The sequence below is a fragment of the Mastigoproctus giganteus genome, chromosome 9, assembly GCF_048544385.1.
Source record: "Mastigoproctus giganteus isolate SK-2022 chromosome 9, ASM4854438v1, whole genome shotgun sequence".
Lineage (NCBI taxonomy): Eukaryota > Metazoa > Arthropoda > Arachnida > Uropygi > Thelyphonidae > Mastigoproctus > Mastigoproctus giganteus.
Window position 1 is genome coordinate 154605235 of NC_143583.1, and position 24786 is coordinate 154630020.

The 24786-nt window shown below is 38.2% G+C and overlaps 1 protein-coding gene across 1 annotated transcript in view; it reads left to right on the top strand.

Moving 5' to 3' along the window:
* Positions 1 to 24786, top strand: part of LOC150080827 (amine oxidase [flavin-containing]-like) — a 238711-nt gene that overhangs the window by 136140 nt on the left and 77785 nt on the right. Inside the window, exons 8-9 of the mRNA XM_090380834.1 lie at positions 5391 to 5482; positions 11922 to 12063. Coding sequence (XP_090236960.1) covers positions 5391 to 5482; positions 11922 to 12063 — 234 coding nt within the window. The remainder of the gene's footprint in view (positions 1 to 5390; positions 5483 to 11921; positions 12064 to 24786) is intronic.

Consider the following 24786-nt stretch of genomic DNA (forward strand, 5'->3'; position numbering starts at 1 on the left):
AGTTTGTTGATGATACACAGCCAGGCACAGTAATTAATGCCAGTAATCAGGATATGTTACTTCAAGAGGATTTAGATAAACTAAGCAGACTGGCTGGAAAATGACAATAGAGATTTAGCAGTGACAAATGGGCCTGGAGTACTGGGGTCCATAGTTTAATAATTTTCAAATAGATATTTACAGTATACCCAGTATAAAATAAAATATAAGTACAAATTCAGTAGCTTTCGGAACACGCGTCCCTTTATCAACTGACAAATTTGAATACATTACAAGCAAAGTGTGGCACGTTACTCATGCGTCATTGTTGTAGCACGGACGTGTGCTGCCTTACGCCAGTGATCATCCATCAATAAAACGGTTGTCTCTAGGATGGGATGTATACGCATGCCTTTCTGGCGATTTAATGCCTTAGGGTTGTTTATTATGTTTAGTGACTCTAGCCATAGGCGGTGGCGAAAGTGTCGCGCGTGGTCCACTATCTCAAAGTCGCGCTTGGGGTCAAGATCGTGGTTGGTAGCCCAAAAATGTTCTGCAAGCGCGGACTGGTCAGTTTCGGCAAGCCGGATTGCTCTGTCGTGTTCCGTGAGGCGATCCTGGAGACGTCTCGATGTCTCACCTACGTAGCAACTGTTACAGGCCCTACAGGTGATACGGTACACTACATTGCTGCGTAAGACAGGTGTGACAGGGGTCTTCACACTGGAGACAAGTGAACGTAGGTTCCTACCTGGTAATTGCACACATTTGATGTTGTAACTTCTCAGGATCTTCGAGATACGTCCTGACACTCCTGGATAGTACGGAATGTAGGCGGATGATATGCCGACTTGCTTCGGAGGTCTTGGGTTGGAAGTAAGTTCTTGTACCTGTAACAAGCATCTGTTTAGTACATGGGATGGATAACCGCATCTGGTTAGGTCCGCCTTCACACGGGAGATCTCGTTACGTCTAATTGTGTCGGTGCTGGAATGGCTCCAGGCCCTGGAGAACAGGGTGCGGGCAGTGCTATTGAGATGGCTTGGAGCTTGGCCGGACCTGTAGTTGGTGAATTGACCGCACCACATGGGTTTGCGGTATACTGAGGTCTCTAGATGTGGGCCTACGCGATGCACTAGCACGTCCAGAAACGGGAGCGAACCATCCACCTCTGATTCTACGGTAAACTTGATGAAATTGGATAGAGAGTTGAGGTATTCTAGTAGTACCGTTTCAGAACCACGTGGTATTATGGTAAAAATATCGTCGACGTATCTACACCACATTGTAATAGGTGTAGGTGGGTTCTGGTGTATCTGCTTCTCCAGATCTTCCATGGCGATGTTAGCTACTACGGAACTGACAGGGGCATCCATAGCAGTGCCATGTACTTGTTTGTAGAGTGAGTCTTCAAAGGTGAAGATGCTGCTAGAGAGGCATAGGTTGAGGGCGGTACAGATGTCATCAGTGGATAGTGACGTCCTGGATTGGAGGCTTAAGTCGCTCTCAAGGAGCCTTCTGGCGCAGTGCACGGCCTGTTGGACGGGAATCGAGGTGAATAAAGAAACCACGTCAAATGATGCCATGACAGAGTTATCAGGAATTGAAATGTCCTTAATGATGTTAATGAATTCACTGCTGTTTTTAACGGTGTGAGATGTATTACCTATAAGAGGCGAGAGGAGGCTCGCGATGTGTTTGGACAGTTCATACGTTGGGGCACTGCAGCAAGACACTATAGGTCTGAGAGGAATACCCGGTTTATGGATCTTTGGTAATCCGTAGAATTGCGGTAGTTGGCAGCCAGTAGCACGTAGAAGATGGTGAGTCGCGGTCGGGATCTTCTTATTACCACGACTCACCATCTTCTACGTGCTACTGGCTGCCAACTACCGCAATTCTACGGATTACCAAAGATCCATAAACCGGGTATTCCTCTCAGACCTATAGTGTCTTGCTGCAGTGCCCCAACGTATGAACTGTCCAAACACATCGCGACCCTCCTCTCGCCTCTTATAGGTAATACATCTCACACCGTTAAAAACAGCAGTGAATTCATTAACATCATTAAGGACATTTCAATCCCTGATAACTCTGTCATGGCATCATTTGACGTGGTTTCTTTATTCACCTCGATTCCCGTCCAACAGGCCGTGCACTGCGCCAGAAGGCTCCTTGAGAGCGACTTAAGCCTCCAATCCAGGACGTCACTATCCACTGATGACATCTGTACCGCCCTCAACCTATGCCTCTCTAGCAGCATCTTCACCTTTGAAGACTCACTCTACAAACAAGTACATGGCACTGCTATGGGTGCCCCTGTCAGTTCCGTAGTAGCTAACATCGCCATGGAAGATCTGGAGAAGCAGATACACCAGAACCCACCTACACCTATTACAACGTGGTGTAGATACGTCGACGATATTTTTACCATAATACCACGTGGTTCTGAAACGGTACTACTAGAATACCTCAACTCTCTATCCAATTTCATCGTTTACCGTAGAATCAGAGGTGGATGGTTCGCTCCCGTTTCTGGACGTGCTAGTGCATCGCGTAGGCCCACATCTAGAGACCTCAGTATACCGCAAACCCATGTGGTGCGGTCAATTCACCAACTACGGGTCCGGCCACGCTCCAAGCCATCTCAATAGCACTGCCCGCACCCTGTTCTCCAGGGCCTGGAGCCATTCCAGCACCGACACAATTAGACGTAACGAGATCTCCCGTGTGAAGGCAGACCTAACCAGATGCGGTTATCCATCCCATGTACTAAACAGATGCTTGTTACAGGCACAAGAACTTACTTCCAACCCAAGACCTCCGAAGCAAGTCGGCATATTATCCGCCTACATTCCGTACTATCCAGGAGTGTCAGGACGTATCTCGAAGATCCTGAGAAGTTACAACATCAAATGTGTGCAATTACCAGGTAGGAACCTACGTTCACTTGTCTCCAGTGTGAAGACCCCTGTCACACCTGTCTTACGCAGCAATGTAGTGTACCGTATCACCTGTAGGGCCTGTAACAGTTGCTACGTAGGTGAGACATCGAGACGTCTCCAGGATCGCCTCACGGAACACGACAGAGCAATCCGGCTTGCCGAAACTGACCAGTCCGCGCTTGCAGAACATTTTTGGGCTACCAACCACGATCTTGACCCCAAGCGCGACTTTGAGATAGTGGACCACGCGCGACACTTTCGCCACCGCCTATGGCTAGAGTCACTAAACATAATAAACAACCCTAAGGCATTAAATCGCCAGAAAGGCATGCGTATACATCCCATCCTAGAGACAACCATTTTATTGATGGATGATCACTGGCGTAAGGCAGCACACGTCCGTGCTACAACAATGACGCATGAGTAACGTGCCACACTTTGCTTGTAATGTATTCAAATTTGTCAGTTGATAAAGGGACACGTGTTCCGAAAGCTACTGAATTTGTACTTATATTTTATTTTATACTGGGTATACTGTAAATATCTATTTGAAAATTATTAGAGATTTAGCAGTCATAAATGCAAAGTACTGCATTTTGGTAGTAGTCCCAGAATAATACCATTTGGTTGATACCAAACTCAAGGTAGTAGAATATGAAAAAGATCTAGGGATAATTAATATAATAGGGAAAACTATCTAGAGTACAGTCCAAAATAAAATTCTCTGAGCAGTGCAAATGTTAACTTCCAGAACAGTCCATGGGCCTCTGTCAATGATGCACAGGAATTTGTCAACAGGGACAAAGAAGTGATTATCCTTGCATAAGACAGTGATTAAGCCACATCTTGAATAAACTATACAGATTTGCAAACCTTGCTTTAGGAAGAGAAAATCATCTTTTGGAAAGGGTGCAGAAAACAGCAACATGATTAGTTGGAGACATGAAAGGATATTCTTACCAAGAAAGACCAAGATTCTGTAAATTGCAAGCTCTAAAAACTAGATATCTGTGTGGTGACCTAACTGAAAGTTTAAAAGACTTTAAATTGGTTAAGTAAACTGAATACTAATGGCATCTTTACCTTTCTTTAGATAAAACACATAAAGGGCCTTAAATTTAAATTGTAAAACGATGATCGTAGAATAGATGGGTGTGTGGAAATTGATGGGATTTAGATTGGTGTAACGGATGGGATTTAGATTGGTGCTGAAGAATAATCAGCTGTTTGAATAAACTGTTATCTAATGTTGTGGAGGTAGGTAGTTTGAATAAATTTATGGAAATTTTGGACAAATTATTGTAAGGAATAGGGAAATGAAGTGCTTTTTTTTTTTTTTTTTTTTTTCCCTGGTGCTGTGCAAAATCAAATGTGTTTGTAATTTTTCATCGCATTTCAAAATGAATCAGCTGTGTGATGATTTAAGTTTTAACTTTTGAACCACAGAAAATTAGTAACATGATATTGGCTATGTATGCTGAAGAGTGCTACTCAAAATCATTGTCATAAAGTGGTCAAGGAAGTTTCTAGTATGCAGTGGAAGCATCCTTCCTAATAGCAAAAAGAGTATTTCTGAAGGAAAAGTTGGTAACCATTTCCTTCAACCACTGTGGTCTATTGCTAATAAATGATAAAGAAAATGATAAAAACATTAACTCAGAATGGTATGCTGAAACTTTGAACTGATTTTTTTTAATGCCTTAATTCTGTTTTAATTGCAAAAACTTCATATTTAATATATTTCTCATAAAACTCATATGTAACTAAAATTTCAACACAAGCATTTCTAAGTAATTTAGATTCTTTTGTGGTATACTATTTTGCTACTCTTTCTCTCTTTTTTATCTAATTTCATTTGAAGCCTTGGAAACAAATGCAAGAAACCAGGACATTTTACTCTATGACAGTGCATGACCACACAATAAAAATTCACTTTAGGGTTTCCTTTGAAAGATGCCATGGAAAGCACTCGAATACTCTGTATATAGTTTAGATTTGTCACCAGGTGACTTTCATGTTTTCAGGCTACTGAAAAAAAAAAAAAAAAAAAAATCAAGGGGATATTTCAGTTTGGATGCTGAAGTCAGAACAGCCATCCAAGAATGGTTGGTTCCTTCAACAGCCAAAAGAATATTTTGTGGTGAAGTAGTGGGGTATATGGTATAAATGCTCAAGATAGCTTTTTAATTTTTTTCAAAAATAATTTTTTATTGCCTTAATTCTGTTTTAATTGAAAAAACTTCCTATTTAATATATTTCTCATAAACCTAATATATAACTAAAATTTCAACACAAGCATTTCTAAGTGATTTAGATTCTTTTGTGTTATACTATTTTGCTACTCTTTTGCTCTTTTTTTATCTAATTTCATTGTTATTTTCTTTGATTCTTCTGCTCCCCTTTTTCTATTGTCTTCTGGTATGTTTCTTTGTTGGTAATTTAACACATAATTGTCTTCTTTGACAGATTCCTGCTGATGAACCCTGGAACTGCCAATTTGCTCAAGAATGGGATGATATATCACTTTATTTATTCTTACAGAAAGAATGTTGGACCAGGTATGTTTCTAAAATTAGCTCATACTGTAAGCCAGTTGAATTTAAAGTATTTATCATAATAAATTCTTTAAAAGACATGTTGTGCATGCAAAAAAAGTTATAGGATGATAGCAAAGCACTTGTATATAGTAAAAATCAAACAGAATCAAATCTCTAAATTTATACTTCTGGCTACAGAAAGTTTGATATGACATGAACATAATTATTCCTTAAATACTCTCTCGATATCTAGTAATCAGTTTATATTATGTGATATTTTTCTAATTATACTACATTTTTATTGTCATAAATAAAATAAATTAAACTAATAATAAGATATACATACATTATTCTCCCACTTGTATTGAGATATTTCATCTCAGCCCTGAGAAGTAATAGTTAATTTCAAAAGTCACATGACAGACAGATGGCAGTACCAGTAAAAAGTAGGATATAAAAGATATGCACACTTATTGACAAATAAGTGAAATAGACGAAGAAAAGGATCTAGATCCATTCACAAGTGGTGCAGTAATAGGCTGCAATATAGTCTGAATTTTCATTTGCTAGATACCAGAAAGAGTGAGACTATAGTTACACGTGGAGTATATTTGACTCCTTTCTTGCCTAATTGCCATGAATTAACCTTTATTATTTTATTAACCTTTATGAGATGTGAATTAACCTTTATTATTTGCTAAAATAATTATTCTGCTTGTTTTCCTTCTTTTTTTAATGCCTATACCATTTATCAATAATCTATAACCTGTAATTATCAATAATCTTTGAAACCTACCAGTTTAAAGGGAAAACCATCAGAATTAAGTGAAGATTATTCAAAAACATGACTTAAAGATATCAATGATTTTAAAATGCCAAAGAACCCCACTTATAACTAGGGCAAAAAAGTTACATAAGTGCCACATAAGCCTGGAGCTTATGTTCACCAAGAGTAGGCGATTTCCATTGTTAAGGTCAGATGGGGTCAGGAAAGTTAGCTCACATATAAACATCCAAGAGCTTCACAAGTATAAGATGATGCCGACGCAGGGGCAACATAGGGCAAAAACTGTGTCTTGCACGTGAACAAGTAAATATCTTTGGCCTTGTGTAAGCATCCACCAGTGTTGAGTATAACCCTTCCTTTCTGAAAATATAGTCAAGATTTGTTTATGTATTGTGCAGTTCTACATTGTTGGTTATAGCTGGAGATCAATCTTGATGTACTTATGAGACGATGTACTTGTGAATACTTGTGGGGTGATGTGATAATTCCTTATCCACTATGCTTGTTCAGATACTTTTTTTTTGGACCTGACCCCACACTTGAACATCCATTCAGAAATAGAGATTAAATAATTGTCAGTAGAAGCTTCTGGCTTCTACTGTGTGTGCCAGTGCCAAGGAAGAAGACAAAAGCCCAGCTTTTTCCATAGAGTGAAGAAGAGTACCAGTGCCCAGCTTCTCCAATGGAAGTCCAAGGTATCGAGTCTAGCACAGACAAAGAAGAAAAGGAGTAAGTAAGAGAGCTTTACTATGTTTATAATGAGTATGAAAAGCAAACCATAGTGGAATAATAATGGAATAATTACGACTAAGAGAAAATGGTTACTTCCTAGCATTTTGTGTGCATTCCTAGTGTACCCATTTGTTTCTCATACTTCGTGATTCTTAATATGCTGTGATTTTAAAATTGCTATTGTAAGTTATGGGCAATAAGTAGACATTTGGAATATCCCATTTCTAAGCATTATGTTAAAAGTTAATGGCAGAGTCAAAGTAGCAGTAACAGCTACTTATGTGTGATCACTATGCTAACGGTACAGGCAAGCGACCAATATAAAGGATACCATAATATTAGTATGAATTACTGTGCTACCTGATATCAACTTTCTTATACCAATAAATATGTTTTTTCTTATGTTATTTTAATGGATGCAAGCATGATGTACGAATGTGTTTTTATATATTAAATGTTTGTTACGTTGGATAATTGCCTCTTTGCTAAGCTCTCACCACATCAGAAAGCACCAGAGTTAGGAATAAGTTATATTCAAAAAAGGTTATTGTGCATTGAAAATTTAAGCTATTGGTATAGTGAGATTTTCGATGTTTACACAATACCCCAACTAAACTGCGACATAAAAGGGGTAAGGCCCTCCTTTTGTACAGAGGGTATAAAGATGGTAGTCCTATTTTACCATTAGATGAACAATTTAAGAGGGAGTCAGAGACATGGGAACCTTGTACGGCATAACTACACTGATGGTGAAAAATATTAGGAGCACAGCATAACACTATCAGAGTCAACTTTGGAAAGAGAGGCTATCGAAGTAAACTTTTTTCTGTTTTTCCACCGTAGTACAGTGGAAAAATAGAAGGTAATGTGACTATTTATCCCAATCTGGGTAGAGCACCATTAATGATGCACAGAACATATCAACAGTTAAAACTGACTATTACAGGGAATCACGAAGGTACCCTTATTGAGATGACTCAAAAGATAGTTAACAGAACTGGGACAAGTACTGGACCAACAACCATCAGAAAATCACTACACAGAATGGGTGGAAGAGCCAAAATATCTCCCAGCACTGCGTGCCACCACCACCTACTTTGGTACAGTAGATGAAAGCACTGGACATTACAGAAGTAGAATAGTCTGATGCAAAATGATGACTCATACAACACAGACCAGGCATCAGATGAATACACCTGGATGTGGTATAAATCCAAAGAAAGGTTTCACCCTGACCCAACAGTGAAGTTCAGTGGTGATAGTATGATGGTACTTTATATGGCTAGAACTTGTTCCACTGATTTTCACTGAGGAAACATAAAGCTAATTGGTGTGACACAACAATTCTGCCTTACCTGTATTCTGGCAACAATTCTTTGGAGAAGAGCCATATTTTCATCAGAACATTATACAGACAGTGTTCTGTATCACAAATCACAGGCAATACAAGAGTAGTTTGAGGAGAACAATGTGATGAACCTGCCATATCTAGCCCACAGCCCAGATATAAATTCGTTTGAATACCTCGAGGTGGAACGACAATTAAGAGCAAGAACAAGGCTAGAGAACTAGCTACAACTGTATTGAAGGAACAGAGCAAGATTCTAGTCTCAACTTAGCAAAAACTAATGGAAAGTGCCCCCACAGAAAGTTATTGATGATATTAAAGCCCATGGGAGGGTCACACTCAATATTAAAAATTTCTTTCATTTTTCTAACTAGATATTTTTTATTTAATGTGTAAAATAAATATCAAATCCCTACACAGTTTTGTATTTTGTCTACTTCCAAGTATTTGTCTAATGCCATTTTATATCTACATAATCTTTCTGATTCTGCAAGTCTACGTGTCAACTTATTTCAGCCGCCGATTACTCTTTGACTAAAAGTAAATTTTATTAAATCCCATCTACAGCTATCTTTCTTGAACTTGTCTTGTTGTTTGCATCATTCTGGAAAGAGAAAATACCCCCCTCCCCCCATCATTACATTTGCTCACCCTTTTTAAGGCCATAAACACCTCAGTCAGATTCCAAAATATTTGTTTCTAAACTTTGCATCTTACAGAGCTAGAATTTTTTTTTTTTTTTTTTGTCTTTCTTTAAGAATATCTCTTTAGATCCATAACTAATCATGTTGCCCTCCTTTATACTCTTTTAAGTAAGTCAATATCGTTCTTGAAATGAAAGTGTCAGACCTGTATACAGTACTGAAGATGTGATCTGGCCATTTATTTGTACAGTGGGGTAATTACATCTTTTATCTACCGGAAAAAATTCTATATATCACTGACTGAAAAAAATATATAAAAAGTTCTATACATCCTATGTGCTGTCTTTGCAACTTTGCTGTACTGTATTGAATGAACTTCATATCACACTGTATTACAACTCCCAGGTCCTTTTCACCTTCAGCAACATTAAGGGTGCTATCCTCCCCTTCTAGATAATAATTTAACTTGGGATTACTGTGATCCAGATGTAAAATCATGCATTTACTAGTATTAAAGCTCAGTTGCATTTTTTGGGACAGCTGTATAATTCATCATTCAAGCTTGTAACAACAACGTTCCCTGCTTCTCAATGACAATACTTCTGCCTTAATTTCATTCAAAAATTTTTACATTAAACTTGTAATATCATCACTATGAAATCACTAATCAAATATCATCACAATATCACTAATGAAAATTATAAACATGGGACCTAGCACAGAACCCTTGGGGACCCAACTCATAATACTAGTTCATTCAGAGCACTGCCCATTTACAAATATGTTTTGTCTGTTTCCATTTAACCATTTCTTTATATATATATAATATAATATAACTGTAAGTCAGTTGTTAGATATTTGTTCCACAGGGCTCTGTTATTGTGTGCTTGCTTGCTGGACATCATGCCAATGGAGAATAAGGCCATCAGCTCTTACTATTATTCACCATTCAGTGTGTACAATAAGGTTCCGGGCAAGTCTAATCACTAATACGTATGTTCCAGAAAACACCTGTGTTTTATATGACTAGTGGTTTATACTTTGGGACAACACTCTCGTGTTCTCAAGATCTATTCTGAATTGTGGAGAATAGACTCGCAACATCAAAATCAGCGTTGTGTTTATTCATTCTGAAATCTTTCTATTAGTTAGACCTCAAAATGCCACATAATATGGTTCTTTTAATATAAAACTCATGTTGTGGATAACGTTTAGCAAGAGAATGGCTAAGAGACAAGGATGATTAAACAAAACATGATTTATTAATTGTAGCATACAAATAGATATAAAAATCAAGTTATGGTATCTTTCGAACAGTTAAATAAGAACTCTTTATCTCTTATTAATGGATAAACAATAGGTTAATACGATAATGATATATATATTTATAAATTTGTCTGCGTTCTTCGTGTAACCTTTAGTTGGCACTGCTGCTCGTACTCTCTGGAGCCGACAGTCATCTCGCCATCCGAATATCTGGGTACAAGTGTAAGGATGCCATATAGGTTTGACAATCAACTGATAGTATTACATTTATACAAGTGGATCTTGTTAGCCTTAAATTCTAGGTTCTAAGTGTGATAAAATAGATGCTACCATAGTGTGTACCTAGGAGGAGGGTTGTTTGTCAATGGACTTCAGTAAATAAGGGGTTAGGTCTTAATGTTCGACACTTTCGTTCTGCTAGCTATCGTATTACAAACATAGGGTGAGATTTACCAGAATACTTCTTGGTATGTTCAGGGGTTGGCAGTTGAGAGCAGGAGCAAGTGGCACAAGATTCATGAGACGTCTCTTATGGTCAGATAGCCTAAAAAAAAAAAGCTTCCTCAGCATTCGTCTCTCTTCAGATTTTTCTCCTAGTTTTTCTTCTGTCTGTCTCTGTCCTGTCTCTCTGCATCCGTGCTCTTTTTTCTCTCCTTTCTTTGTCTCCCATCTGCATATATGTATGTCCCCCCCCTCTTTTGAGTTTCCAATCTTTCTATTGGTCAAAAGGCTAATTTTGTGGGGAAAAGAAAATCCCAGGGACTGTTATTTCAGAGACCTGACCCAATAAAAAAATGGAATTTATGAGGAGAAAGAGGAACCTCACATCTGCATGGGATGGCATTTCCAGACTGTCCAGCGGTAGTCACTAGGTCTAAAGTCTGTTCGTTCCTACATAAGGAATTTCCAGACAGCAATCACCCCATAGTTATCAGGTTCAGATTTCATCCAAAAGTATGTTCCTTAATTGACATTACTCAGTTCTTTCTGACAAAAGTCATATACTTTCTCACAGTTTTATAAACACTACCTCTACGATGTTCATCCGATCCGATCAAGTAACGATCTCTTGCTGTGAATCAGCCGGACTCATAAAGATGGCACAGTGTTTCAACTACTGTTTTCCCTAGCGCGGCGTCAACGAGCGTACACTAAAAAAAAAAGGAAACAGCCTTTTACACGAAGTGAATATCACCCTACAAGTATAGTAGTGGCAAAAGTATAGGGTGACTTGGTGCGGTGACAGCCCTCAAAGGCAAATGAAAAGTAAAAATGAAGACATTTTTACATTTTATCAGAGAGAGAGAATTAAAAAAATAATTTATGCTTCTCTTTCCAATTCATACAAAAGAAATGGAATAGGATTTGTATCAGCAAAACGTCTGTGATAATAGATTAAGTTATACTAGCTCTTTGTAACTAAATAGTAATAAATCTTGGTTTTAATTTCATGTAGTATACAGTTCTTTTCTACCAATTTAAAATATTTATTATACTAAAACCAATAAGTGGATTTTGATGAAATAAAACAATGCCTGAAAGCAAAAAAAAAACATTTCCCTCTATTGTGTAAAATAAACACACTACAGTATGTTGTAAGGGCATAATTAAGAAAACTTTAAATAACTTTATATTTTTTACTAATATTATTTTTGAATAACAGCAGATTACTCCATTTTTTAGTTATGGATTGGAATTCTGTCTGTCAGTATTTCAAGCTAACCTTGCATCAGATCCAGCTCATATTTCACTCTTGTGGAGCCTGTGGTATACAAAATGTTGTGATGGCAATAGACGGATTTGGAATGTTGATAATGGTGCTCAGGTAAGTTAATATTACACACATACAGATATGTCATTTATTAAACTATTTTAAGATAGAACTTAGTACTGCAAAATGGATAGAAGCAAGATTAAGTAGCATCAGCCAAAAAAATAAGATAAAATAAAATACTGAGTGTAACCAATTTTGCCTTACCTCTCTTTATTTTCATATTTCTTTCAAGTAGCAGTCCATTCCTCCTTTAAATATAGATATAGATAAAATTTCAGACTACAAAACAGTAGGTAGGTAGGAGTTTATCCCATTAGTCATCACTCTGACTGCATTCTAAACTCTCCCCCTCTCTCTTTCTTTCTTTCTTTCTGATTCTCTGTGATTATTCCAAGTACAACTTAACTATTGCTTTATATAATGGAATAACCACCTCTTTGTCTCTACTAGTATATCGATGGTCCTGTAAATCACAGAAAACCACACAAGCTGCCCTAACAGTTTGTGGTTTTCTCTGTGATATACAGCCTATCTGCTGCACCATTGAGAGAACTTTATATAACACATATAGCTATCCCCAGTTCTTTCTGTCATCAACTATCTTGAGTTTGGCTCTATTACTCTAGGATTACTTCTACCCAGATGCAAAACCTGGCACTTTCCAGGATTATACCTCAGCTGCCATTTTTCACCTCCATCTATATGATCTATATAAGCCTTGTTGAAAAAACATACCAAGGTTTGTAGCATTAGCCACCTTGCCAACTAGTCAACTACCAGATGAAAATAATAGCCCAGCACTGAATCTCATGGGCTCACAACTGAGGTTCAATGCTGGGCATTGAACCTCATAGCCACAGAAGGTCTGTAATTGCTTACAGGGCTGTAATTGAATAGGAAAGATGTTTGTGCATTCTCCAATCAAGATGGACTTTCCCTGAATCCAAAGGTGCTTTCATTATATACTGCTTTATATATATATATATTTTTTTTATGTGAACCCCAAACACGAGAGGTATTAGAACCTATAGTACTTAGTACCGTGCTTGGGTGGGAGGTTGAGAGGACGAAAGAAGATATTTGTTGACACTGGACTTGAACTTCTGTAGATTGTAATTTTCAGGAAATACGTATGAAGGAAGGTTGTTCCAGAAAACGGCAGTTGAATGAATAAATGAGGAAGATGAAAAGTTGGTTCTGTGGGTTTGAAGTTGGACAGTAAATGGATGTTGGCTGGTGGCGGCACGTGTTCGGACTGTTTTGAAAGAGAGAGTGGGAATTATAGAAGCCAATTCAGAAGAACAGTGCCCATGGAAGTATCTGTAGAAGAGGCATGCAGCAGAAACAGTATGTCTATGACAAAGTGAGTGGAGAGATGAATCATTAATTAACCTAACTGCCCTCTTCTGAATGGAAGCAAGAAGCCTGAGAGAGGTTTTAGGGGCAGCACCCCCAGATGTGGGAACAATATTCCATGGCAGGGCGGATTTGCGATTTATACAGAGTGAGCAGCTGTTTGGAAGAAAAGTAACGCCGAGAGCGAAAGAGAAAACCAAGTTTTTTAGATGCAGAGGAAGCAATATTTGTAATGTGCTTGTGCAAAGAGAGATTAGAAGTCAGGGTAATCCCCAAAAGAGATATATCATTTTGCCTAGAAATCAGAGTGTCACTAAAGATAAGCATAGGAGCAGAAGAATCCTTTTTGCAAGATATAAGACAAGACTGAGTTTTAGAAGGGTTGAAGTCAACTAAGTTGTCTTTGCCCCACTGGAGAATTACCTGAAGATCGGCATTTAAGGAATTGGTAGCAGATTTTCGAGAAGTTGAAGCTGATTGAGCAGGACAAGGTTTCTCAAAATGGAAAGTGGAATGCAATGTGCTATCATCGGCAAAACTATGGATAGGATTTCCAGTCAATGGAAGAAGGTCATTAATATACAAGAGGAAAAGAGTGGGGGAAAGAACTGAACCTTGGCGGACACAGGCATTAGTGGAGAAGTTAGAAGACAGAGAGCCATTTACCATCATCCTCAGGGAGCGATCAGAGAGAAAACTGGATAACCAATTACTAAAAACAGTTGGCAAACCATAAGATGGAAGCTTGTTTAGAAGACCTTTATGCCAAACACAATCAAAAGCCTTTGAGATGTCAAGGGCAACTACTTGTGTTTCACCGAACCTTTCCATTGAATTAGTCCATAAATGGGTAACATAAGCCAGAATATCACCAGTGTATCGACATTGACGGAATCCATACTGGCGATCGTTGATCAGACGGAAGGTTTCTAGGTAGTTTAAGAGTTGGCGGTTAATTGATTTCTCCATTACTTTAGAAAGAGTAGAAGTAATTGCAATGGGACAATAATTGGATGGAAGGGATTTGTCACCCTTTTTAGGAACTGGCTGGATATGAGCAAATTTCCAAGCAGAAGGAAAAACACCTTTGGAATAAGGAAGTGAAAAAAGGCGGCAAAGAATAGGAGTAAGTTCAGGAGCACAGGTTTTGAGAACAAGTGGAGAAATACCATCAGGACCTGGTGCTTTCTTAGCATCAAGATTCATCAAAATCCTTCTGATATCCTTTTGACAGAAGACCACAGGAGGCATTGAATGGAGCGTGTTGGGAATGGTGGGAGGTGTTTTACCAAGATCATTAATACATGAGCTGGAAGAAAAATGGGATGCTAGCAGGTCAGCTTTATCCTTGGCTGAAGTGACGACAGAACCATCTGGTTTGGACAGAGGTAGGAGCAGAGATGGGCAAAAGTTCCGGCCAATAGCTTTGGCAAGAGACCAGAATGCTCGGCTACCATTAGGGCAAGAAGCAGGTTTTCTACTCTTAGCCTGTTCAAACTCTAGTTTGGACTGATTAATAACTGCTTTACAATTGTTGCGAGATTTGGTGTAGGCAGAAAATGACACTGAAGAATTAGAAACAAGCCAATTACGATATGCAACATTCTTCTCTTGAACAGCCTTAGCACATTTATTGGAAAACCAAGGTTTAGATAAAGGATGAGATTTTAAAGTGGAGTGTGGGATAAAGGATTCCATTCCTGCAAGAATAATTTCACTGACACGATCTGAGCAAACATTGACATCAGAAGTTTTGAAACAGTAATCCGACCAAGGAAAAGAAGAAAAGAAGTCTTGCAGGTCATCCCATTTTGCATTCTTGTAATGCCAAACAACACGAGGTTGGGAATTGCCATGAGATAAAGGTTCCATTGGAGAAGAGACAATTACCAAGTTGTGATCTGAAGTGCCTAAAGGAGCTCTCACTTCGAACGTGTACTTAGAAGGGTTGTTTGTGAGAAAAAGATCAAGCTTATTGGCTGTATGATTAGGATTGTCCAGTATTCTTGTAGGTAAATGAACAATCTGTGCTAGGTCATTAGTAATTGCAAAAGCCTCAGCATCTCGACCTGCTGGGTCGGTGTGACTAGAAAACGGAAGCCAGGTGGAGTTGTGAACATTAAAATCACCAAGGAAAATTACCTCACTGTTAGGAAAGTTGGACTGGAGAAAGTCAAGTTGCAAAGAGAGAAAGTCAAAGAGCTCCAAGTGATTAGCTGAGCTGGGAGAACGGTAGAGACAACAGATGAATTTGACACAATGAGGTAGAGAGATTTTAAGCCAGAGAAGATCAAAGAGAGGAGATTCCAAATTGCCAAGTCTCTGACAGGGAATATCAGAATGGACATATGCACAAGTACCACCTTTGAGGCGAAAGGAATCATACAGCGAATAATTTGGGTATCTGAGATGAGCAGTAGTTGAATCAACCGATAACTGAGATTCTGTCAGAAAAAGTACATGGGGTTTGGCAGACTGCAAGTGGAAATGGACATCGTTGAGATTAGAATTGAGACTACGTATATTTGTGAAATGAATTAGGAAGTGCTTGGGAGGTTTAGATCTTTTCACAGATAAGCTTGCTCTATTAGTTTGACAATTCATGGTGTATTCAATGGTAAGAAAAAGTGGGTGGGACATGCTGTATGAAGTAATTAAATTTTTGGATATGGCGTACACGTGGTAAGAATATACCCAGATCCTTGACATAATGTGGCCTCGACAATGCTCCCCGCATACACACTACTCGGACTCCCTCCAGTCACTACCTAGCAGAGTAGAGGTAGCAAGATTATACACTAGCTGATCCAGAAGCCTCCTAGAGAGTTACCAATAGGTTTGGTCCGGTGTACTAACTAGCGGCCGGCCTGTGAACACCGTTTTAGAGCTGTACCCTCGAAATGTAAGGAATATTGGATCTTACCACGACGTTCATCATAACCTCAAAAGTCATCAATCATATAATAGAATAATCACCTTCAGAATCACCTCTGGAAATTAAGAACTTGCCTTGGTTCATTCTTGTTGCATGCCCTCTCTCCAGTTAAATTATTTCTGAGTTACATAACAATTCTGTCCTATACCAACCAAATCACATTTAAAAACTCTTTACTGTATTGACTTAATTGGCTGTTCATATAAATTGCATAAATAAAATATGTCAAATAAAAACTATAAAACTCTGTACAATTAAAATATACTAAATTAATATATACTTTTAAAATAGTATATAACAGAGCTATGATGCTCAATACATTCTACGTTGATATCAATATTTGTAGAAGAATAAGAGAAATTTACCTCAATATGATACATAGAACCCTTCCGTATATTCTCCAGAAATTAAAACGAATAAAAGATTGACGCAAAATGATTACAGAAAAATCAACTGAAAACAATAAAAAAATTAATTAAAATTTCAAAAAACAATTAAAAAATTAATTAAAATTTCAAAAAACAATTAAAAAATTAATTTAAAAAGTTAAGCGTAAATTTTGAAAAACTATTTTCCTTCCTGAAGCTGACAGTGCTTTTCAACCATATTTTGTGATCATAGGAATGGAAATTACAGAGTATGTGAGCTTGGATCTTAAATATAGATTATTTGTCCTCGCGCATGAGCGTGAAAGGCTGTGATTATTTGTCTTCGTGCATGTGGGCAAAAGACCACGAATCAGAGATTAGATATGAATGCTGAATGTTAATGGAATTCTCATGTAATTTAATTTCAATGGTTTCTGCAAAATACATTGGATACTAAGTATTCTGGCCTCGTTAAATAAAAATGTATGGTTTTTGTTAATGGTATGAAAGGCTAATTCTGATGCTATTGAACAAGAAGTACGTACTGAGGACTCCTGCTGCTTTACTCGAATATTCAGCAGGAATCATATAGATCTTTGGTAAGATAAGTCGCAATCACTGCAAGAAATATTGTATACCCTTCAATATTTCTCAAAAAAGTCATTTATTTGTGTTGTGAAAGAGGAAAAGACTATGGAATTGTTCAGTATAGCATGTAATTTCCGTATCGGTCTGGCCACAATCTTAAATTTGGTATCTTTAAAGAATCTGTTAAGCTGCTTGTGTCACTGTTCAATGTATGGGACAGAAATAAAGTATTTTTTGACGTTACTATTGTTGGTTGGTGTAGTTTTTTGTATCCTATCCTTAGCTTATACTCTAATTCAGTTTATTGTAGCAAGGGGGTAACCCCAGTTTAAGAATCTACTGGTTAATATCTGTATTTCTGAGTCTAAAGCAGATTCCGTTGTTGAATATTTCTAGGCATTGAGAAACTAATTAAAGATAATAGATCTTTAAAATAAACAGATTTGACTTAAAATTTAGCTATGAATATACATTCTTTTATAAATTAATATATACTTCAATACATTTAATCTCAGAGAAATAAAAAATTAATAATATCAATAAATAAATAAAACTTTGTACCTGGATGAGTGGGATGGTTTGTCCATATTTCATTAAAAAGTGCTTCATAAAAACAACCCCCACACAAAAAAACAAGTATGCCTCCCTAAAGGGAGGGGTGTACCCATGCTTTTGAAACCTCTGAAATATACTATTAGTATTAAAATGTACTAATATACAAAATATAATAAAATATATGATAGGCTTTTGACACCTGGACACTCACTATTGATACTCTTGCCTTCCTCAGTTCATTAGCTCAAATTTGGCAACCTACTTAAATATACCGTTATATTACATGTTGTAGATCATGTATCTGGCCAAGAACATGTAGTGTGAAATTATATTTAAACAGGTATATCATGGCCCTGCCAATATCACTTGCACCACACTCTAAACAGTTAATTTTATAAATGGCACCAGTCCTGAACATTTCGACATTGTGAGAAATATAGCCTAGTGGTCAGGAGCAGGAGTGTAGTAGCATTGGCTCTTTGAGTATTAGCATTAGCAGAGGCATATGGCCGACCGGGCTAGCCGAGTGGGTAAAGTACCTGCCCGGCAACCCAAAGGTCGCGGGTTCGATTCCCGCCTCGGGCTTGGATCAAAGTACTGCAAAAACCTTGGGAGGTGCAATATGGCCACAGAAGCCAATGCGCCAACAACTACCAAATCAAAATCAATCAGAGGCATATGATGCAAGAACGCAAGCTTATGCAGCATCAGCCAAAAAAAAAAAAAAAAAGAGCTCCCATTTCACCCATCCCTTTCATTCCAAATACCTGTCCATCTCAGCCTTAAATTTATTTAGGCTATTAACTTCCACAACAAGGGATGGAAGTCTGTTCCACCAACCAAGTACCCACTGGCTAAAGGCGGACTTCCGCACATCTATCCTACATCTGTCTTTCCTCAATTTGAATTTAGCCCTCTCAGGTGATTATTCTGAGCAAGAAGAAGAATCCCATCAGCAACCATTCAAGGCTTTATACACCTCAAGAGTAGACTGAGGTTCAAGCCCCTGACTGCTAAATACGGTCAATCTTGCAACCTGCATTGGACCAGCATGGCAGATTATGGCCCCTCAATATAAATGTGGATTGATAATGGCTGCAGGTTACCTTTTTTTTTTATAGTCAAGTTTACTTCTTTTTTTTTTTTCTTTTTTATTTGGCTGTTTTTTGCAATATTAAGAATAAAATGGAATATAAGCCACACTGGTTGACAATGGTCAGGCACTCCTTTTCTGGGTCCTGGAAAACAAGGCTTCACATTTGTAAAGGATCCAATTTGGGAAACCACATATGCATAGATATCTCCACTGTATTTATTTCTAGTGTTCTGTCAGTTCCTTTGCTACAGTGTGACCAGGTCCTGGCCATCAAAGCTCAAGCTACACTATTGTTATAGACTTGAACATAACATGTAATTTAATAATCAATGATTATTTATTATTACATTATAATAATCAATATAATCAATGAATTGACCAGCACACATTAATTTTCTAGAGACTAGAGTATAACTAGTTATTCTCTCTCTCACTCTCTATGTGTGTGTGTGTGTGTGTGTGTGTGTGTGTGTGTGTGTGTGTGTGTGTGTGTGTGTGTGTGTGTGTGTGTGTGTATATCTATATATATATATATATACACACACATAGTCGATTCTGGTTATTTGTGACACATCAGAACTAGTTGTTGTTGTTGTTATTTGGTTTTTAGGAGCATTAGCTCCTAAAAACCTGACCTGACCTTTCCACATCCTCTGTATTTGGTGGTGACGGGCTCGAACCCCGGTCTAATCAAGAAGCTGTTTGTTGTGTTTGTTATTTGGTTTTTAGGAGCATTAGCAGCTAAGGCAATATTGATCCGGGGATATGTGGTGGTCATTCCCTGACCTTTCCGCATCCTCCAAATTTGGTGGTCATGGGCTCGAACCTCGGTCTAATCAAGAAGCGTGTGCTACGCACTGCTGCTCCTTCCCACCTGGCTACGGAGGCACCTTTTATCAGGACTAGTGCATTTTGGCTCGATTAAGTGGCTGCCATAATTATCTGAAGTTTCACGTAAAAAAAGTTAAAAATACAGTGGACCCCCACTTTACAATTGGTTCACTGTACAATTAAATCACATTATGATGGAGTCTCTATAGTAAAGTACCGTTCACTATACGATGTGTATTAAGCACCAGTCATTGTGATCACGTTTGTGAATTGTATTTTAATTCTATTAAACAGTGATTCTAATTACAAAAATAGGAGGAATATTATCCACAAGCTATAAATATTAAGTTATATTAAGCACAAATTTACCCTTTATTACCTTACCAATTAAAAAAATTAAATGATACGTGAAAATCGGGAGAATATACGTGATAATCGGAATAATTAATATGTACTGTAATATGTACATACTAACTAGATGACATTTCTGTTCACTGACATTTGTGGATGAATTTAAAACAGTAAAAAGATAAGCAATTAATAACAAAGAACAAGGCACACACACAAATTGTAACACGATAAGCGCAAGTGAGAACAGAGTAATAAGTTACGAAGCTTTAAAAATAGGAATGAAGAGAAGATTCTGAAAATTAATTTTTTTATATGATTGAAGATTCCATGGAAGTGTAAGCACATTTCATTATAGTAACCCACAGAATTCCAGCTGTCGGTATTATTGCAAATTCAATAAGATCGAGTTTACTATCCATTTATGATAGATTGCACTAACAGAAAAACCCAATAAACAGGTGACTGCTAATTGTTTTTATTGTTCTATGGTGTGACCTCCAGAAATCTGACCGAACCACGTGGTATGGTCGGAGACAATCGTAGGGTAATCTCCAGTGCTGCGGTCTCCTGCCCCGTTTAAACGGCATGTTGTCCCAATTAAGCGAAGTAAACTCTGGATATTTTCTCAATTGGGTTCTAATTCTTAAGATTTGCCCCAAATAAACGGCTACCCCAATTAACCAGTGGCCAAAATAACTGGAATCACTGTATGTGTTTGCACACACACTGAATGATCACTGAATTATGACTACCCTATACATAATGGACTATGCCACATAGTGTGCAGTATAAAAAACCAAACACCCTTCTACGCTGCAGCAGTGGTAACTTTTATCTGGTCATGCAAGTCAAAATAATAAAGTAGAAGTTATGGGACATAGTAAAAACATCAGGTGCATCCACATTGGAAATGTGGATGCACCTGATGCGTGTCTTAGTTGTTCACTGGCGCCTCCATAGCCAGGTTAGCAGGAGCAGCAGTGAGTAGCACACGCTTCTTGATTAGACCAAGGTTCGAGCCCATGATCACCAAATATGAAGGATGCGGAAAGGTCAGGGAATGACCACCGCATATCCCCAGAACAATATGGCCTTAGTTGCTAATGCTCCTAAAAACCAAATAACAAACAAAACAAACAGTTGTTCACTGCAGCATATCTTAGTTGTTCACTGCCCACTGTGGTAATGGTATTGAACAGGCCAAACCATATCCCACTGACAGAACTGTAAAGAATTACCCAAGGTGGATGTTTGTGGTAAGCAAAGGGTGCAGCAAGTTGTATGGGCTCAATGGCAGGTCACTGTGAGATAGTTTGCATCACAATACAATATGGGGGAATGCAAGAATATTATCCTAAATGATGTGCCACACACTCAGACATATGGGTTACTAGGGTAGACGATCCAAGAGACACTCTCTCTCTCTCTCTCTCTCTCTCTCTCTCTCTCTCTCTCTCTCTCTCTTCTTGCCACTGCTCAATGTCAACAGCAAATGCTGTGGTGTCAACAACATGCTGGTTGGACACTGGAGGACTCAAAACGAGTGTGCTGGTCAGATAAGGTATGTGGCTCAAGCAACACAAGTCCATGGACCCATGGTGCCCACTATTCAGGCAAGTGGCAGTGGTTGCATAATACGGGACATGTTTTGCTGGCGAGAACTAGGAACCTAGTTGGGTATGAACCAGCACACACAGCCTCCAAATTCGCCTGACCTCAATCCAATTGAACATCCGTAGGATGTTTTGGAATGGAAAGTGAGGCATATGGACACGCAACCATCATCTATTTCAACACTGTGGAAAGTCTTGCAGGCAGCAATTCTGCAGATCTCTACAGACATCTTCAGACATCCAGTGGAGTCAATGTCTAGGTGAGTAGCAGCTGTTATCTGTTCGAATGGTGGCCCAACACGGTATTAGGTAGGCGGTTATAATTCAGTGATCACTCAGCATAAATGTATACAGTGAGTATCACAACATGTGGGACCAACTTCAGGGATAGCTTTAGGACCTAAAAACAATTAAAAAATTTACATAAACATAGGTCTGATTTCGCTTTGTTTCCGATGTTGCAGCCATTTTTGTGTTCAAGCAACTCTTTCCACAAACTGAGTTAGCATAGCTGGCTCCATTCAACCATTTACAAACAATGCTTAATGAGCTTGTTACTAACGTTTTGATACTGTGTATTTGCTATGTTAATGGAGTTTTATTCAAATTGAGTGATTATTATTATTAGTAGTAGTATACGGTGCAAGGAAGCCTGAGGCTTATGCTCCACCAGCCAAAAAAAAAAAAAAAATTCCTGAGTTACCCTGAGAGAGAGAGAGAGAAGTAGAAGGGAATCACCAAGAAAGAGAAGAATGATGATATCCAGCTGAGGACCCTGGGTGTGCCAAGTCCATACCCACCACATGTGAGCCCCCAGGATGGTAGACATGAATCTCATGTATGGACTTGCTAGATACAATGCAGCCAGGGCTATGTTTGTATGCAGAAAACTTCCCTAATCATCATGTGCCAAATAAGACCTTTCAGAGAATGCATGAATGCCTTGCAGAAACTGGTTCATGTAGAAAATGGGTTTCAGATGGTGGTAGACAAATCAGCACCAGAACTGTTGATTTGGAAGAACAGATCACACAAAAAAATAACAGTGACAGCATCCGAAAGATGAAAATAGCAGCAAATGTGGGACATATGATTGTGTGGAGGATTTTACCAGACAAAAAGCTTAATCCACATCATCTTCAGAGAGGACTCAGTAAAGTTGACTCCTTGCCATGAGAAGCTTTTTGTACTTGATGTCTGCAGCTGTGTGCTCATGATCGGTATTTCCTATCGCTGTGTTTGTTGTTTACTGATTAAGCTGGATTTACTAGGGACGGTGTGATCAATTTTAACAGTGCTCATCGATGGGCTAATGAAAATCCCCATGCCACTGTTCAATCAAGACACCAGCAACATTCAGCATGAATGTATGGGCAGGAATAATTGGCAACAATTTTATCAGGCCTATTGTTCTGCCTAGAAAATTAACAGGAGCATCCTACTGCAATTTTTTAAGAGAACATTTAAATGAGTTGTTATATGAAGTTACACTTGATGGCATTCGTCACACGTGATTTACACAAGTGCTCTGCCTAATTTTAGCTATGTTACTAGAAATGTTTTGGATGAGCAATTACCTAATAAATGGATAGGGCATGCAGGACCCATTGCCTGGGTCCTGCATGACCTATCCAGAAACAAATAAAACACAAAGTGTTGTTTGTTTATACCACTTTGTGTTTAATGATGCTAGGTACAAATATATGTGTAGATTGAAATAAGATTACAATCCCCTTTCACAAGTGGATTTGCTGAATGTGTGTGGGCTCCCTATAGTAGTGAGGGGAGTCATAATTAATTATTTTAATCGAGGGGTGGGGTCATAATTCATTATTTTGATTATACTCGTATCATTTGAATGATTCATTTGATTATGGAAAATCATTCAATTATTACAAATCATTTGTTTATATCATTCAAAGGATATAATTGAATTATATCATTCAATATCATTCAATTAGCTATATATTTGATACAGAAGGCATTTTCTTTTGACAGTCAATGTGAACAATAGGCTTAACCATCAGGTTGAAAGTGGTCTCAAATTGAAGCCGTTTCTTCCTAGGTGTGCACAGTTGTTAAAATTTAAAAATTCCAAATACAGTAAACCCCCGCTATTCACGGTATCCGTATTCGCGGTTTTGCGTATTCGCGATCGCCAATTTAATATAAAATAAAACCTAAAAAAATGTGAATTTTAAAGCACCGTGAATATTTTCCGCCATAAAAAAACATGGGCGTGGCTAAAGTTATCTTTCCCGGTCAAAACAGCACTCAGTGGGTGGGGGAGAGGGGTGACAAAATCGCGGGCGTGGATGTTTCTCGCTAATCCTTGTTCAGTATGTGTTATGCGCTTGTTATGGAAGGTTTCATCATTTGCTTTTAATTTTTTTTTTGCTTTTAAATAATAGAGCAAGCTTATCTGCGAAAAGATCTAAACCTCCCAAGGACTTCCTAATTCATTTCACAAATATACGTGGTCTCAATTCTAATCTCAACGATGTCCATTTCCACTTGCAGTCTTCCAAACCCCATGTACTTTTTCTGACTGAATCTCAGTTATCAGTTGATTCAACTACTGCTCATCTCAGATGTCCAAATTATTTGCTGTATTATTCCTTTCGCCTCGTAGGTGGTACTTGTGCATATGTCCGTTCTGATATTCCCTGTCAGAGACTTGGCAATTTGGAATCTCCTCTCTTTGATCTTCTCTGGCTTAAAATCTCTCTACCTCATTGTGTAAAATTCATCTGTTGTCTCTACCGTTCTCCCAACTCCACTAATCACTTGGAGCTCTTCGCCTTCCTCTCTTTGCAACTTGACTTTCTCCAGTCCAACTTTCCTAACAGTGAGGTAATTTTCCTTGGTGATTTTAGGGTTCACAACTCCAGCTGGCTTCCGTTTTCTAGTCACACCGACCCAGCAGGTCGAGATGCTGAGGCTTTAGCAATTACTAATAACCTAGCACAGATTGTTCATTTACCTACAAGAATACCGGACAATCCTAATCATACAGCCAATATGCTTGATCATTTTCTCACAAACAACCCTTCTAAGTACAAGGTTGAAGTGAGAGGTCCT